The sequence below is a fragment of the Danio rerio genome, chromosome 10, assembly GCF_052040795.2.
Source record: "Danio rerio strain M-AB ecotype USA chromosome 10, GRCz13ab, whole genome shotgun sequence".
Taxonomy (NCBI): domain Eukaryota; kingdom Metazoa; phylum Chordata; class Actinopteri; order Cypriniformes; family Danionidae; genus Danio; species Danio rerio.
In genome coordinates this window covers 37322322-37338741 of record NC_141030.1, presented here as the reverse complement: position 1 = coordinate 37338741, position 16420 = coordinate 37322322, and the positions used below count along the sequence as shown (strand labels likewise).

The following is a 16420-nucleotide window of genomic DNA, read 5'->3' as shown; positions in this document are numbered from 1 at the left end:
CTTGCCTAGAAAATGCTTCTTGATATAAGAATTTAGAGATATTTGAACAAGAAATAAGCCAAAAAAAGCTAAGTAAGAAAGGCATTTTGCAGTGTGCGACAAAGCTGTCTAAACTTCGTATAAAAATATGCTCATAATTAAAACAAGCGTATATTATTATAATATACATTTTGTTTTACATAGTTGTGCCATGATATAACACACATGAAGGATGAATATTAGATAACAATTGCTTAATTTGGCAATTTTAACAGATTTAAATTGTTAATTGTTCAATAACGTAATATAAACATAATGTTTATAATGAGATATTTAAGTCAAAGTCTCTTTTTAAAATACAAATATTGAATAAACATTAAGAAATATCTTATGTATTCTTCATTTTTATTTGAAATAATCATATTTTATGCAATTTTATAGGTTGGTGAGTATGCTAAACTCTCTCTCTCAGACACACACACACATTACATATTACTAAGCACTGCTCATTGAGTGAATATGTTTATATGTTTTAAATGGTGTTGTATTATGTACAAGTTTTTATTCTAGTTTTTATTGTGTTACTTGGATATGGATTCTGAAAAAAAGAATAATGATCTGTTAATATGACATCTGTACTGAAGTTTTTAACCTGCACTGTTAAATAATGCACCGTATTGTGTTTTAGTAACAGGAAAAGTTCCATACACAAATGTTTTAGCATACAATTAACAGTGTTTTATTTATTTTTTAGTCTACATAAGTTATCAACAATTAGTACACGTTAATAAACTGATGACCTGCTGCTTGTGTTATTACCAAGTAATAATTTAAAGGTGGGTGTCTCTTTTAATCGTTTGAGCTATTAGATAATGACATGTAAGTTACTTGGCTACATTTGTTGCCTTGTGGAAAAAAGCAGATTAGAAAGTCTTAAAAGCAATTAAATCTAACTTTAAAAATTGACAACACTGGAAAAATACAAGTGTACTTACGTGCAGGAGTTATGTATACTACAGGGACGGGTGTCCATGATTGGAGGACAGAGGGAGAAGGGGGTGTGTCGCAGCGGGACAATTCACGTGTAGGACTTTATTTACCTCCTCACAGTCGGCGAATCTGGAGCAGTGTGACGAACATTGATCTTCAAACAACACACACAAAGTTTCTTCATCTAGATCTTTATATTTAAAAAAAGATGAAAAACGTCCCAGCGTTTGTCAGCAAACTTTGGACACTTGTAGAGGCTCAGGCAACGAATCACCTGATCTGCTGGAGCCAAGTAAGTTATTATTGTTATTTTATATTTCTAAAGTTTATAAAGAGTTTTATTTTAAATTTTATTTATTTGTACTTCTTTTATATTTATAATGTGCTGTTCGTATGATATATTAAGTATTATATTATTGTTTTATTTACATTGTCATATACTGCACTTGTATCTAAATATAAACAATATTACCATTTCAAAATAATAGACTATAATAATACATTGCAATTATTCATTCAGTCATTCTTAGTCCCTTATTTAACAGGGGTCGCAACAGGGAGTTAACCGCTCACAATTATATAAATAATAATTACAAATAATAAACTTAATAATAAACTCTCTTAATAAAATAAAAATGTGTAAAGAAGTTAGTTTATCTTCCCAGATGACGTTCATTCTGGAGTCCTCAGATGGCATATATACTGTAGTACGCTGTCTGACCCGGTTTACAAAACACATCCACGTGTAATACTCTGTCGCAGGTGGAGGACGCGCGCTATTGGTCCACTGTGTGTCCAATCCTGATCAGTATATTATTAGCATGTACTTGAGTTTGGAACAGCGCGCTCTTGGCTTAAAACGCACCATGTGACATCACGTACTGCTTCCTCCACAAAAATAGACGGTTTCTCATAGACAAGGGATTAGAACCAGTTAATATCAAATTTAATTTTATGTCATTCCCACAAAATGACCCCCTTAGGCATATTTAACACAAGTATAATTGAATGACTTATCAAATGAAACTGTTTTCTAAAGATTTTATATTCAACTTTGTTTTTAAGTATGGCACAATCTACCAGAATCGTACATCATCTGAACCTGAAATAAAGACATTAATACATTAAATAAAATGTCTAAAATGGCCTGATAGTTGATTGCTGTGTGTTGTTCTGTAAAGGAATTTATCATTCATTTGGTTCTCTGATTTTTGATCTTCATTAAAAACACTTCACAAATGTGCAAGCCCTGTCATTGTCCTCAGCCCAACTGAACCTACAGATTTAATAGCTTTGTTATGCTATAAAAACTGTTATTTAAAAAATAAATACTTCAGAAATTTAGCAAGTTTAAGATGTAATCATTTACATTAATTGATTAACAACATGACATTATAAATAAATTCTATAAATAAATACTACAAGTATATAATACAAATCAATTTACAATTGTCCCCATGTTTCTGTCAGCCCTGCATTAAATTTAACATAAAATGCGTGCAGCATTTAAGGCTAATGACCTGGAAGTGACATCATATGATGGAGGAGAAGCTGATAGTGATCAAGCATGCGTTCAGTCATTGAATTGTATGATTTTATATTTGTTTTTATATGATTTCATTAAGAACGAAAAGCTTAAATGGGCCCAGTCACATTTTTTTATCAGTGAAAATGTACATTTCTGGCAGAATGTCCCTTATATTGTTTGGATTTTTTTTATACATACATAAAAACGTATGGCTTCAGTCCCTACTTTTACATGTCTGTAATAACAAAAAAAAAAAAAAATGTACTGTTATCTATTGACTCTGAATAGATTTAGAAAATCTGTCCTATAATGCTTTTAGTTGATTTATTTTCATTCACTTCTAAACTAATGTAATTTATTTACCTCTTCTTTTGTTAGTTTTCTTATTTTTCTCTCGGTAAGAATGCAGTTAATGTAACTTGTATTTTCCTTCTTTTATATTGATCTGTGTTTGTATATTTTCATTCATGGAAAAATATGTTTCTCATAAACATAATAAGAACATTGATATCAAATATAAATTCTGTAATTCAGCGTACTTTACACAAAAAGTACTTATCGGGTATATTTAAAACTAAAATGACTGAATGACTTATTTAAATATTCAATTTAAAGGTTACTGTGGATTTTTGGGTGAAATGTTTAATTTTGTCTTGTTCTACAAAAAGATAATAGAATTTTCCATCTAAATTTACAATAATATACTGTCATTTTAAGCTCTTTTGAAAAGACAATTGGTCAAAATAACACAGTTTTTCAATTATTAACTTTCTGAAGTTAAATCACTGGTATTGTGTTAAATAAATTAATATATAATCTGTCTGAAAAACACAAATTTTAAATCTCAACTCTAAATTGTAGATCCATAGAAACCAAGAATTAATGATCTGTTTTTTCTCTATAGCTTTAGTTATATATTATATTCTAAACATTATTTTACAAAATGTTTACATCCTTTTTTTACAAGCAAACATTTCATAAAATATTCACGTTTCATCTGATGATTTGTTTTGAGTTTGATGTTGAGCTTATAAATTTGAGCTACATGAAACATTTACAAAAAACTCAGAAACTAGATTAGAGAGATTTTTAGAAACCTGTGTTGAAATGCCCTTTCAGAGAGAAAAAAAGTGTTTCCTGCCAGACCAAATGGTCTCTTCTTTAGAATAAGCCTGACATATAAATATATAGTGATGCAAGACTAACCACATCCGTCTGGCTTCCTGTCTGTTAGGATGGCTGTAGCTTTCTTGTCCAAGATGAGCAGCGGTTCAGCAAAGAAGTACTGCCCTTATACTTTAAACACAGCAACATGACCAGCTTTGTGCGCCAACTCAACATGTGTAAGTGTTCAGTTGATGATGAATACAGACAGACAGAGGAATGGACAGATGGACAGAGAGATAGAAAGATAGACAGACAGACAGACGGATGGACGGACAGACAGATGGACAGAAAGACAGACAGACAGACAGACAGACAGACAGACAGAGAGATAGACAGAGAGATAGATAGATAGATAGATAGATAGATAGATAGATAGATAGATAGATAGATAGATAGATAGATAGATGGATGGATGGATGGATGGATGGATGGATGGATGGATGGATGGATGGATGGATGGATGGATGGATGGATGGATAGAGACAGAACGAGAGATATAGACAGACAGAAGACAGACAGACAGACAGACAGACAGACAGACAGACAGACAGACAGACAGACAGACAGACAGACAGACAGACAGATAGATAGATAGATAGATAGATAGATAGATAGAGACAGACAGACAGACAGACAGACAGACAGACAGACAGACAGACAGACAGACAGACAGACAGACAGACAGATAGATAGATAGATAGATAGATAGATAGATAGATAGATAGATAGATAGATAGATAGATAGATAGAGACAGAACGAGAGATATAGACAGACAGAAGACAGACAGATACATAGATAGATAGATAGATAGATAGATAGATAGATAGATAGATAGATAGATAGATAGATAGATAGATAGATAGATAGATAGATAGATAGATATATAGATAGATAGATAGATAGATAGATAGATAGATAGATAGATAGATAGATAGATGGATAGATAGACAGACAGACAGACGTATAGACAGACGGATAGATAGACAGATGGATAGACAGACAGACAGATAGAACATTGGACAGACAGACAGACAGAAAGATAGAAGGTTAGATGGATGGATGGATGCATGGATGGATGGATAGATAGGCGGACAGACGGACACAGACAGACAGATAGATAGACACATGAGTGGATGAACTGATAGACAGACAGACAGACTAAATATAGAATGTTTTTTAAAATATAATATCTGTTAATCCCCTCTCATGTCTGACCTGAACACACAGATGGCTTCCACAAAGTGATGCACGTAGACTCCGGCTTGCATAAAGCTGAAAGTCAAATTAACTGCGTCGAGTTTCAGCACGAGGACTTCCAGAGAGATCAGCCTCATCTGCTGGGCCTCATCCGCAGGAAGGTGACACTGATATAATGTTATCACATACTGTTAGCGCAGCTCTGAAACACACACGGTTGATTACAATCATATACCCTCACGAAGACGTGCCTGCAAATATGTTGTTGTATGTTTGATTTGATGTCTTAGGTTTCTGTTAGCCGTGGGGCTGAAGAGGGAGGGCAAATGTCTCAGGTAATCGTTCAGGTTAGACATTTCAGAGGCTGTCAAGACTCCTCAGACCTCAAACTCACGGCTTTGTGCAGGTGAGTGTTTCTTTGAAAGGAATAAACTATTAATCAGTGTAAAACTACACTTTAGCCACTTAGCTATCATGGTAAAATAAGAAGTTAAGGTCTGTGGGAGCTGGAAGTTGCTGAGACTTTTAGTTTAGTATGCTGATGTACTACTAACTGAAATAGAATATTGAGTAGGGGGCGGGGCTTTATTTTTGCACCTCATTACCTTGTAGCACATTAAAGGGGGTGTGGTTTCCTTGTAAATTAAAATGATCTTTTTTCTCACACTCTATTATGTAATAGCTTTAATTCATGTAAATCCATTCAAGCAAACCACTTTTTTGTTTTGTTTATTTTCCTGTTATTATTATTTGTTTTTCGTCCTATGTGTGACATTTACAGTTACGAAATATTATTGTCATACTTCCCTGTTATAGTACAGATTGGACAATAAAAAAATAAATAATAAATAGATAAAAAATGTATCTATTTAGGGGGGCGTGGGTAAAATTCTGTCAAATTGAGGGTCAAATGGAAGCAAATGGTCAGACCTTAATTGAAGATTACCAAAAAAGCTAACTTTTTTTTGCATGGAAACTTGCACGGAATCATTGTTCACTTAAAATAGGGGTTCCCAATCTCTTCAGCCCGCAACCCCAAAATAACAATGCTAGTGACTCAAGACCCCCAATATCCTCTGAGGTTGTTATAAATACAGAAGCTTTGCATGTGACGGGACACGCACACCAATAGGCCTAAATCTATTCTTCATTTAATTTTATTTAAAGTATGTAAGTTTGTAAATATGCCAGAAAGTTTAACCTGGAGTCATAAAATCTATCTGCTGCATCTGACACTATTGCTGTGTCTTTAATGTAATGTAATCACCCCAGGGGTACTAATCCAATAGAACTAGTAACTATAAGCTACATAAGTATCTATAAAGTATGTAGCAACTATAAACTACTATTTTTATCTTCAGTAGGTTATGGATAAAAAATGGTAATTCTCCATCCTCCATTGTCCTGCGACCCCTCGTGGGATTCTGACCTTTACTTCGGGAACCACTGACCTAAATAACAACAAGCATTAACAAAATGAACATTGTAAAATTTGATTTCTCACAGACTTTACACCGATATTTCACCCAAAAATGAAAATTACCTCATCATTAACTCTCTATAATCTGGTTTTATTCTTTAGTTCAAAACAAAAAAAGATACTTTGAAAAATGCTGGTTGCTGGAATTTACTAGGAAAAATATTATGGATGTCAGTGGGTCCAAGCAACCAGCATTTTTAAAAGCATCTTCTTTTGTGTTCAATAGGCGAAAAAAAACAAGTTTTGAACAAGGGTGAGTAAATGACGAGAGAATTGTCAGTGGGTGAATGCCCCTTTAATGTAATATAGTAGTTATTGCTATATTAAGAACGCATCTCTTCCTTGACCATACCACCAAAATAACTCCGAACTCAATTAAGTTGCTATATCTTCTCCAACTGATTCGACTTACGGTTTTCCGAAAACTGTCCTGGAAAATTTGGAAAGTCTCATTGACTTTATATTGGACCAAACTGTGTGACCTCATAACTTTGCCCCAGACTGTCATACAGACGGACATAAGGTTGGGCTCAATTAACTTAGACTACCAATCTGCCAATCACTGATGACCTTTCAGCTTACAAGCCACAACTTAGCAACCACTTATGGCACCCTAGCAACTGTCCCACAGACTTTCATTGTAAAAAAAAAAAACTGCTATTGCCTTTCATTGGACATACTGATAACATACCAATTCATACTAAAAATATATCAATTCAACCTAGAAACACAGTAACAATATACTAATCCATACTAACAATATACCAATCCATACTAGAAACATACTAACAAACATGCTAACAACCACTAGCAACCACTCAGAACAGCCTAGCAACTGTCTAACAGAATACATGCCAATTCATACTAGAAATATGCTAATATATGTAGTTATCTATCTATCTATGCCAACTTTTGTACATTTTTTAAAAACTACTTCAAATATTTGGACTTTAAACTTTCAGACTAGGCTTTCTCAAGCCACCATAAAGTTTGTCTATGAATGTTACTTTTCTAGTTTAATACGTGACTCTTGTCATGTATGTGGAAACCCAGTTTTCATTTCTCTCAGCATTTAACTGGAGTAGAAATCTTTCATAACGTTAAAAAATGTCTTTACTGTCACTTTTGATCAATGCAATGCATCTTTGATGCTCTGCCATGGCTAAAGATGCTTTTATCCTTTCCTAAAGGGATAACGAGAGCTTATGGAGAGAACTGGACACATTAAGACAGAACTACCAGCAGCAGCACAAAATCATACGCAAGGTAAATAAAAGCACAATTAAAAATACTAATATAATTCCCAATAATTCCCAAAATATAATTCCCTACAACAAAGGAAATAAGTATTGGCATTGTCAATCAACATTGTCATGTTTTTTTCCTGGTAATAATATTGGTAAAAAAAAAAAAGCTGTTGGCATGAAATTGAACCAGATTTTGGTAAAAATCCAAACAATACAAGCATAAAAATAAATGAATAAATCTGAAAAATGAGTTATGTGTAATAACAACTACTGAAACATATTTATTACTTTATATAAAAGGCTGTTTAAAAACGACTCTCATATGGCGAATGAAGTCGAATGAATTGCTCAGGAGTGAGTGTAAAAATCTTGATGGTTCTGTGGGTCTCGACTATCAAATCTGATCTTTAATTTGTATTTTCTATTAGATTCAGGTTAGGTGATTGGCTGGGCCATTCTACAGCTTGATTTTTTTTCTCTAAAAGCATTAAGAGTTTCCCTGGCTGTGTTTTGGATAATTTTCTTGCTGAAATGTCCACCCTGGTTTCATCTTCATCCTCCTGCTAATGTAGAAGTTGGACTGAAGCAGCTAATATTAATTTGCAATGACGAAGGGCAGAGGATTATTGAGAACAACTGAGAGATTTCAGCTGCTGTCTGGGCTTTCACTGCTTTTTTGCACCTCCCTTTCTGCATGTGTTCAATCATTTTCCCTGCGTCATTTCATTTTATTACACATAACTTCCTTTATGAACTAAGTAGTTTTATATATATATGGATTTCTTTTCTTTGGTTGCTATCAACATCTGGTGAAAATCCCAAGTCAACAGCACCTTTGGAAATATGCTTTCTGTGAAAAATAATGATGTGTATTATTATTTATTTTCTTTACTTATTACTTATTTTCCCCCACTGTATATGCTATTACATATACTTTCACTACACACAACTGATCACTGTCACAATTTTTTTTTCAGATTATAAAATTCATCATCAACAGCGTACAACTGAATGGGATCAAAGGTTGCAAACGGAGACTGTAAGTTTAAGCCACACAAAATGTCGTTTTAGTCAGTGAGAAATGTGGCTGTTTTGGATTTTCGGTTATGTCTTATCACACTGTATTTCCTTTCTCCACTCTAAAAGCCCCATGATCGACAATTCTGGAGAATTTCACTCTGCACCAAAATATGCGCGTTCGTTTGGTGTGAACTCCACCCTGACAACTTCATGCCTCCAAGAGAACCCCTCGCTGCAAGAGGTGCCTGCTTAAATGCTGATGTACACTGAAAAAAACAAAACAAAGATGATCATTTGGATTTACTCATTGTTTTAAGTTAAGTGGTTGTAAACAATTTATTTGGGTTAAATTTAAACAAACAAACTAAATTGAAAATTATTAAATTTCTTTGCTTAAATTCAGCCCATATAAATAGTTTACAACAATTTTGCAGACATCGTTTTTCCAATGTATGTTTATTTCAATTAAGAACTCACTTCATTAGACACAGGACTGTTTAGTGGTAAATGCAGCTTGATTACTGTAAAAGAGTGACATCGCTTTGGGTTTCTGGGCAGCTGGATGTGTCATCCGCTGACGTGTACTCCAATGGCATGATCATCTCTGACATCACAGACCTGCTGGATCCCACACCTGAGCTGAACAGGTAACACCAACAGCACAACACATGCAGAATGTATCCTCAATACTGTTGTAGAGTAACTGACTTTAATATTAATAAACTTTAAACAACTCTAAAGTATATTTCAGATAAAAAGAGGAAGTGAAATATTTGACGGTTTCTTTTTTCTGTTTCATTTTTGTTTTCGGGATTACAGAGGTTGCATGACTGAATGCCTTCCTGAAATTCTACCCACATTCTCGCCTCCCGCCTCTCCTTCTATGCCCTCCGTGGACCTGGCACTTTCTTTTCTGGATGACCCAGTTGTCCTGGAGTCTGAGGAAACAGCCCAGGAAAGGTAGAGTATTTCATTTGTAAAGAAAACAGCTGAAATTGCAGTGATTCCAGTCATACTCAAACCTTTAAAGCATATGTCTTCAACTCAATTACTGGAGGGCGACAGCTCTGCAAATTTCAGCTCCAACCACCTCCAACTCACACCTTCTTAATAGTCTTTAGTCTTGAACACCTTGATTAGTTGCATCAGCTGTGTTTGATTAGGGTTGGAGCAAAACTATGCAGAGCTGTGGCCCTCCAGGAATCCAGTTTGAGACCCATGCTATAAAGGTTTGTAATAAATCTACATCATGCAAGCTGATGGTTTTTACTGGCTGCATATAAACTACCAACAATAACTGAAGTTTTAGCATGGAGGACTTTAGTTTGTGTTGTCAAGAAGATGCAGGTTTTTTTGAGCTGCAAAAGCCACTACACTTGGAGTGCCATTCCATTGCATGAGGACTCAGGCTTAAATTAGATTAATAAAACTGATGCCATCATTACTGTACTGCTCATATCAGTGTGTTTACAAGAGCTAAATTCCAAATTATACTTCTGTCTTTATCACGTGTTTGCCAACCTCTGCACACAGCCAATGCCACAGCGCACATTTATACTTCTGCATTTTGACTGTTATTCTGCAAATAATACTTCTGAAATGCCAGCAGTCAGTGGGGTTACTATTTTCCATTGTGTCGAGTTACTTTGTCATTGTTACTGTGATGCTACTGTAACAGTAGTTTGAACTCACAGTCATTCAGGAAACAGTCAACACAATTTGAGTCATGAACACCAAAGTATCCAAGCGGAAGAGTTTGAGACTTGTTAAAGTCAGCATTAAGTGAAGTTTATTCATAAACTAATTTTGAGAGGATCACGTGCTTATGATTTATCACGGCCAGTCTCGCATTTGCTAATCACTAATCTTCCAATCATATGAGCCCTAAGCTACTATAAATAGCCTCAGTTTTCAGTTCACTTTATCTTCGTTTGGAAGAAACCCCCTTCCTCCCCTATTCTCCTCCTTTACCTGTGATTGGGCGGCACGGCGGTCCAGTGGTTAGCACTGCGAGCCACACAGCAAGAATACTGCCGGCCCTAGTTCCATAGGACCGGTGGGTGTTTCTGTGGGGAGTTTGTATGTCCTCCCCGTGTCCGCGTGGGTTTTCCCCGGGTTCTCCGGTTTCCTCCCACCATCCAAAGACATTCAACATACATAACAATCAAGCTTGTCCAATCCCTTACGTTCCCTTAGCTACAGCAGCAGGGGAGTTCTGAGATCCACCGAGCTCGGGCTCCCTTCTTGCTCTGCCAACGGGAGGAAGCCCCGGGCTCGAGGAGCCCTTGAGCTCGGGGCTCTCTCCCGGGACAGCATGCCAAATAAGCTTTGTAAATCATCAGCTAAGTGTGAACTCTTGAAACTGAAGTTAAGATTATCCTTATTTTCCCATATTATGACATTCATCCAATTAAAAACAACACTTTCTCATTCTGAAAACAGTCCCAGGGAAGTTTCTGGAGAACGCAAATTATGTAGCTGGAGGTACCTATGGCTGCATTTACTTTTTTAAGCAAATGCTACAGGGCATACAGTCCAATTTAGCAACTGGATAGCTACAGTCTTTTTAAAGAAGCGTAACCGATTAAAAAAATCAAGAGTGTGATGTAACTGATGTGTTTTATGTCGTAGAGTAAAACAGGAAAGTATCTTGAGCTTGTGTAAGCCACAAACCTTATTTAAGCGATTTAGCTGAAACCCCATTTAAAAAAAAAAACAAAAACATTGACTTTGGGACGAGGGAACCGGAACTGCTAAAATGCTGACTCGCTTCCGGATTTTTGCATACAAATTGACGTCACAGATCCTCTACTCTATTGTAGGACAAAACTAGCCATCTTCAAAAAACCTAAAGACGTTTTTTTTAAATTGCAGCCATTGTTATTTAATAGACAGGTCTTGCCATATTAATATCAAATGTATAACTTTAAAGTCCGCATGAACCGGAAGTTGCGATCGTTTTTTTTTCTTCCCGTATTGTGACGCAGTTCCAAGTGAAACGCAATATTAATTGGGAAACAGTGGCCGTGGCTTGTTTTTTCTTCTGCGAGCTGATTGGATGTAGCAAAGTAGGCATTTCCTTTAATATGATGGGAAAATGGGTTTTAAGAGTTATACAACCTATCAGACACCTCCTCATTACCATTTCTGTTCGTTGACAGTTGGAGGGGCGTGGTTAAGTATGTTAGCCACGCCCAACACCTCAAACAGTCCTAATCTGAGAATTTAACTGAAAACAAAATTAAAGATTACAAGTGCAAACAATTTTACTTTTCTTAATGACATGCACAGATGAATTGTTCACCACAAAGCTAGCAATGTGAGCTTACAAAATCATATGGCTAGTTTTGATTTTATTTGTACTTTAATACTTAGCTCCTGTTGTTCTCTTGTAAACAGAAATGATGTTTGTGACCCACTGGCGCTTATTGACTCCAGTTTAGAAGCCATCCGCTCCTGCTCGCCACCGTCACCACCAGACCTGGACAATTTCAGCAAGGTCTGACTTAATATAAAAACACAACACAAAGGCTATTATTGCTAGCATTGTAACTAGCATTCATATACTTTATACAACCTAACTGATAGTTTCCTGTTCATGCTAGATTCTCAGTCCTGGCTGCCACATTTCTGCTGCTAAAGTAACCGAGAGTAAGCAGGAAAGCCAGAATGAAGAAAACACAGGTACACACACACACACCCACACTTCCCTCTCAACACACCAACACATCAATCACCTACACGAAAACCACACTTACGCTCACACATTTTCCTGTTCGCTGTCTTGTGTTTGCGCAGTTACACATCAGAGAAGCTTGCAACAACACACAGACCTGCAGCAAGAGCACTGTGACGATGATGATGGAGAGTTTTCGGATATTTTGCCATCCCTGCTGCAGCTGGCACAAGAAGCTTCAAGCCTTTCCTTTAGCAATACTATACTGCCCTTAGAGATCCCTTTTGTCATCTAAAGCAGTGTTTCCCTAACCTGTTCCTGGAGGCACACCAACAGTACATATTTTGGATGTCTCCCTAATCAGATCGATTCATTTCTGGTTTTGGAGTCTCTTCTTATGTTCTGATTTGTTGATTTAGGTGTGTTTGATTAGGAAGAGGTTGAAAATGTGTACTGTTGGTGTGCCTTTAGGAACAGGGTTGGGAAACACTGGCCTAAAAAGCTCCAATGCATGAACTTTTGCATCATTTGTAATAATGGATATGGTGGTTGGTTGATAGTGAAAATGACATCTAAATTGACAGTTCTTCCATTCGATGAAGAGCTCGGATGCTGCAGCATACACTTCCTGACAATAGTCTTGTTGCCTATCCAAGCTTTAGGAACAACAAATAATATCTTGACTTCTAGTTGATCATTTGGTATCAGAAGTGGCTTATATGAAAAGCAAAGGCTTCTAGATTACACCTATTTGACCAAAATAAAATAAGATCATGCCTTGATTTTTAATTATTTAATTCAGACAGTAAGTTCTGTTTTCTGTTTTCTTAGATAAAAGTCTTGTCACTTAACAGAAATAATGTACAGTATAGAATATAAATTCATGCGGCAGTGGAAAAAGAATTAATATTGTGTATGACTCCCATGAGCTTGGAAGACTGCATTCATTCATCTTTACAATGACTCAAATAACTTATTAATAAAGTCATCTGGAACGGCAAAGAAAGCGTTCTTGCAGGACTCCCAGAGCTCATCATGCTCAATAATGTTCATGTCAGGAGACTGGGCTGGCCAATCCTGGAGCACCTTGACCTTCTTTGCTTTCAGGAACGCTGATGTGGAGGCTGAAGTAAGAGATGGATACTGAAGAATTTGCCCTCTCCTGTGGTTTGTGATGTAATGGGCAGCACAAATACCTCAGGTTGTTAATGTTGCCATCCACTCAGCAGATCTCTTGCACACCCCCATACTGAATGTAATCATGCATGATTTTTCCTTCAGCAAACTTGACTGTTTTCTGTGAGAATCTTGGGTGCACGTGGGTTCCAATAGGTCTTCTGCAGTATTTGTGATGCAGTTCAGCAGATGATTCATCAGACAAAACTACCTTCTGCTACTTTTCCAAATGATCAACTAGAAGTCAAGTTCTTACAGTTTATTATTATTCGTTGCTCTTACAACTAAGCTCGACGACAATACTGTTGTCAGGTAGTGTACTTAATCATTATCATAATTATAATCATATCATTATTTATCATTCTGATGCATGTTATTTGTAAATGATGTAATATTTAAATTTGTTTTATTTTTATCTACCAGAAGTGAACTGAATATGTTGTATCTTGTTGACTTGTAGTCACTGTAGTTTATTAATCTACTAGCATAATTTACCATTCAAGGGAAAGCAATTGACCAAAATGATGGAAAATACTTTTAATCATTTAGATTTCCGCTAATGCAACGTCTGAGTTAGATGCTGGTTTGAAGTCAGCATTAGTGTGGGAGGATTGCAATGAAAGCTTTTATTTTGCAGAAAATGTGCTGCAAACCTAACTACCTAATAAGTCTACATCAGTGGGTGAACATTTAAAGACCATTTTGAGGGATGTTAACACTAACAATGGTCCTAACCTATTTCTTGTTTTACGTTTTTAATTTCCAAAGCTTACAAATATCTAAAAAAAGTCCAAACACTGATAAATAATGTTACGACAGCTGTTTTAATGTTAAGATATGATTGCTTCTTGTTACAGTTAAGACATAGTTTGACAACAAGAGGGAAATGTTCATGGGCCAGTGACATTGCCACATTGAAATGGTCTTTAAATCACTACAGTATTTGGTACATGCATAATATATGAAGAAGCAAAAACCTCTCAATGCCATCTGAAATTTTCTTCTAAAATGAAAATTTTTTCAGCCTCCTGTGTTGTGATCCGGTAAATTCACTTTTACAACAGGTTATTTTCAGAGATTTTAACATTAAATAAATGAACATAAACATAGGAGGCATAAACATATGCTCATTGCAGAAGAAAATTCTAGATGGCATTTAGAGATTTTTGCATCTGAACTCTTCATGCATTGATATATGTGTATAGATATATATGTATTGCTATATATGTAGTGTATAATATATTAACTAATATTGACAGACTTGTGATTAAAAGAAAGATTCTTGAGTGCGTAAAACACTACTCATAAAAATGAAAAGTGTAGAACTTAAAAAAAAGTAAAATAACAGTAATCCATCATAGCATTAAGTATACATACGGGGGTTGGGGTATTCAACATGTCATTTTTTTTCCTGGGAATAATATTTCTAAAGGGGCTGTTGACATGGAATTGAACCAGATTTTGGTAAAAACCCAAACAATACAAGTATAGAAATAAAACAAAACAAATAAATCTGAAATGAGTTATGTGTCATAACAATGAAACGACAAAGGGAGAAAGTGCTGAACTGCTGGAATGTATTTAATACTTTATATAAAAGAAATTAATTGCTCAGGTGAGAGTTTTTCACAGACTTCAACAGAGTGTAAAAATCTTGATGGTTCTGTGGGTCTCATCTATCAAATATGATCTTTATTTAGTATTTTCTATTGGGTTCAAGTCAGGTGATTGGCTGGGCCATTCTACAGCTTGATTTTCTGTCTCTGAAAGCATTTGAGAGTTTCCTTGGCTGTGTTTTGGATCGTTTTCTTGCTGAAATGTCCACCCTTGTTATATTTACATCATCCTGCTAAGGTAGATGTTGGCCTGAAGCAGCTGATATTCATTTTCACCAGGGGTCGGAAACCTTTTTTCAGCAAATGCATTTTTAAAGAGCCATTGGGATATTTATGAAGCATCACATGTTGAGCAAGTCCATGTATTAAGAAAGGATAATTTATAGAATTTTTTTTTTTTCGCCATTAACACTCATGTATGTTCTTTGAATTTACATGAGCAAGATTACTATAGAAATGTAAGCTGTTATCGCGTTTTAAGGTAATTTACAGCGCCGCATGCATGCATTGGTTGAAATGTTTTTTATTCTTATTTTTTATTCATTTTGCTGTAAAAATATACAATAAAAAGGTCATTTTAATTGTATTTTCAATAGGAAACTGATTTTTTGTGACAGTTTACATTTTTTATTGAAGGAACACAGCTGGAGAGCCACATATTTTTGATCAAAGAGCCACATGTGGCTCCCGAGCAATAGGTTCCCTACCCCTGATGTACACTAACGAAGGGCAGAATAACTACTGAGAGATTTCAGCTGCTGTCTAGGCTTTCACTGCCTTTCTGCACCTCCCTTTCTTCATGTGTTCAATCATTTTTCCCTGCTTCATTTCATTTTATTACACATAACTTCATTCATGGACTAAGTTGTTTTGTTTTCTTTACATAAATGGATTTCTTTGATAGTTACCAACATCTGGAAAAATTTCAAGTGAACAGCACTTTTAGAAATATGTTTTCTGGTGACATGTTCAATACTTATTTTCCCCAGTGTATAATGCAAAAATATAATCAACAAATGTGTTCTTTATTACAGTTTATAACCAAAAGAATTTATCCACTGAAATAAAGATATATTTTTACTATTTAGTAGTTCTTAGCACAAGATTGTTTACAATATGAATCATAAACGTGAATCTTTTATTGTGCTGTATACTTGATTGTTACATATTTTACAGAATTTGTTATATATGTTTATTCCTTATATATATATATATATATATATATATATATATATATATATATATATATATATATATATATATATATATATATCAGTTTTAGTTTGTGTCTGTTTTTATGTAAACCGATTTGTGAAATGCAAAATAAAATGATATAAAATATC

At 35.2% G+C, this 16420-nt stretch overlaps 1 protein-coding gene across 4 annotated transcripts; it reads left to right on the top strand.

The window, feature by feature from the left end:
* Nucleotides 1–1100: 1100 nt before the first annotated feature.
* Nucleotides 1101–16160, top strand: si:dkey-18a10.3. Of its 4 annotated transcripts, none has more exons than XM_087271119.1 (13): nucleotides 1101–1261; nucleotides 3732–3840; nucleotides 4893–5023; nucleotides 5153–5268; nucleotides 7533–7608; nucleotides 8567–8628; nucleotides 8736–8850; nucleotides 9168–9256; nucleotides 9429–9569; nucleotides 12009–12108; nucleotides 12215–12293; nucleotides 12408–12539; nucleotides 12757–16160. In XM_087271119.1, the coding sequence occupies exons 1-13, from the start codon at nucleotides 1178–1180 to the stop codon at nucleotides 12798–12800; spliced, it is 1278 nt and encodes a 425-aa protein (XP_087127245.1). In that variant the 5' UTR covers nucleotides 1101–1177; the 3' UTR covers nucleotides 12801–16160. The 4 variants fall into 4 exon arrangements, with proteins under 4 accessions (XP_087127245.1, XP_087127248.1, XP_087127247.1 ...); XM_087271122.1 differs by having other exon boundaries at nucleotides 12408–12599; XM_087271121.1 differs by having other exon boundaries at nucleotides 12408–12609.
* The last annotated feature ends 260 nt before the right edge of the window (nucleotides 16161–16420 follow it).

Excerpts from the sequence above, each read along its gene's own strand:
- si:dkey-18a10.3 (XM_087271119.1), top strand. The coding sequence starts at position 1,178 with ATGAAAAACGTCCCAGCGTTTGTCAGCAAACTTTGGACACTTGTAGAG. Across the intron at positions 5,024-5,152 it reads TGGGCCTCATCCGCAGGAAG|GTTTCTGTTAGCCGTGGGGC; the intron begins GTGACACTGATA and ends TTGATGTCTTAG. Across the intron at positions 12,294-12,407 it reads CCAGAATGAAGAAAACACAG|TTACACATCAGAGAAGCTTG; the intron begins GTACACACACAC and ends GTGTTTGCGCAG.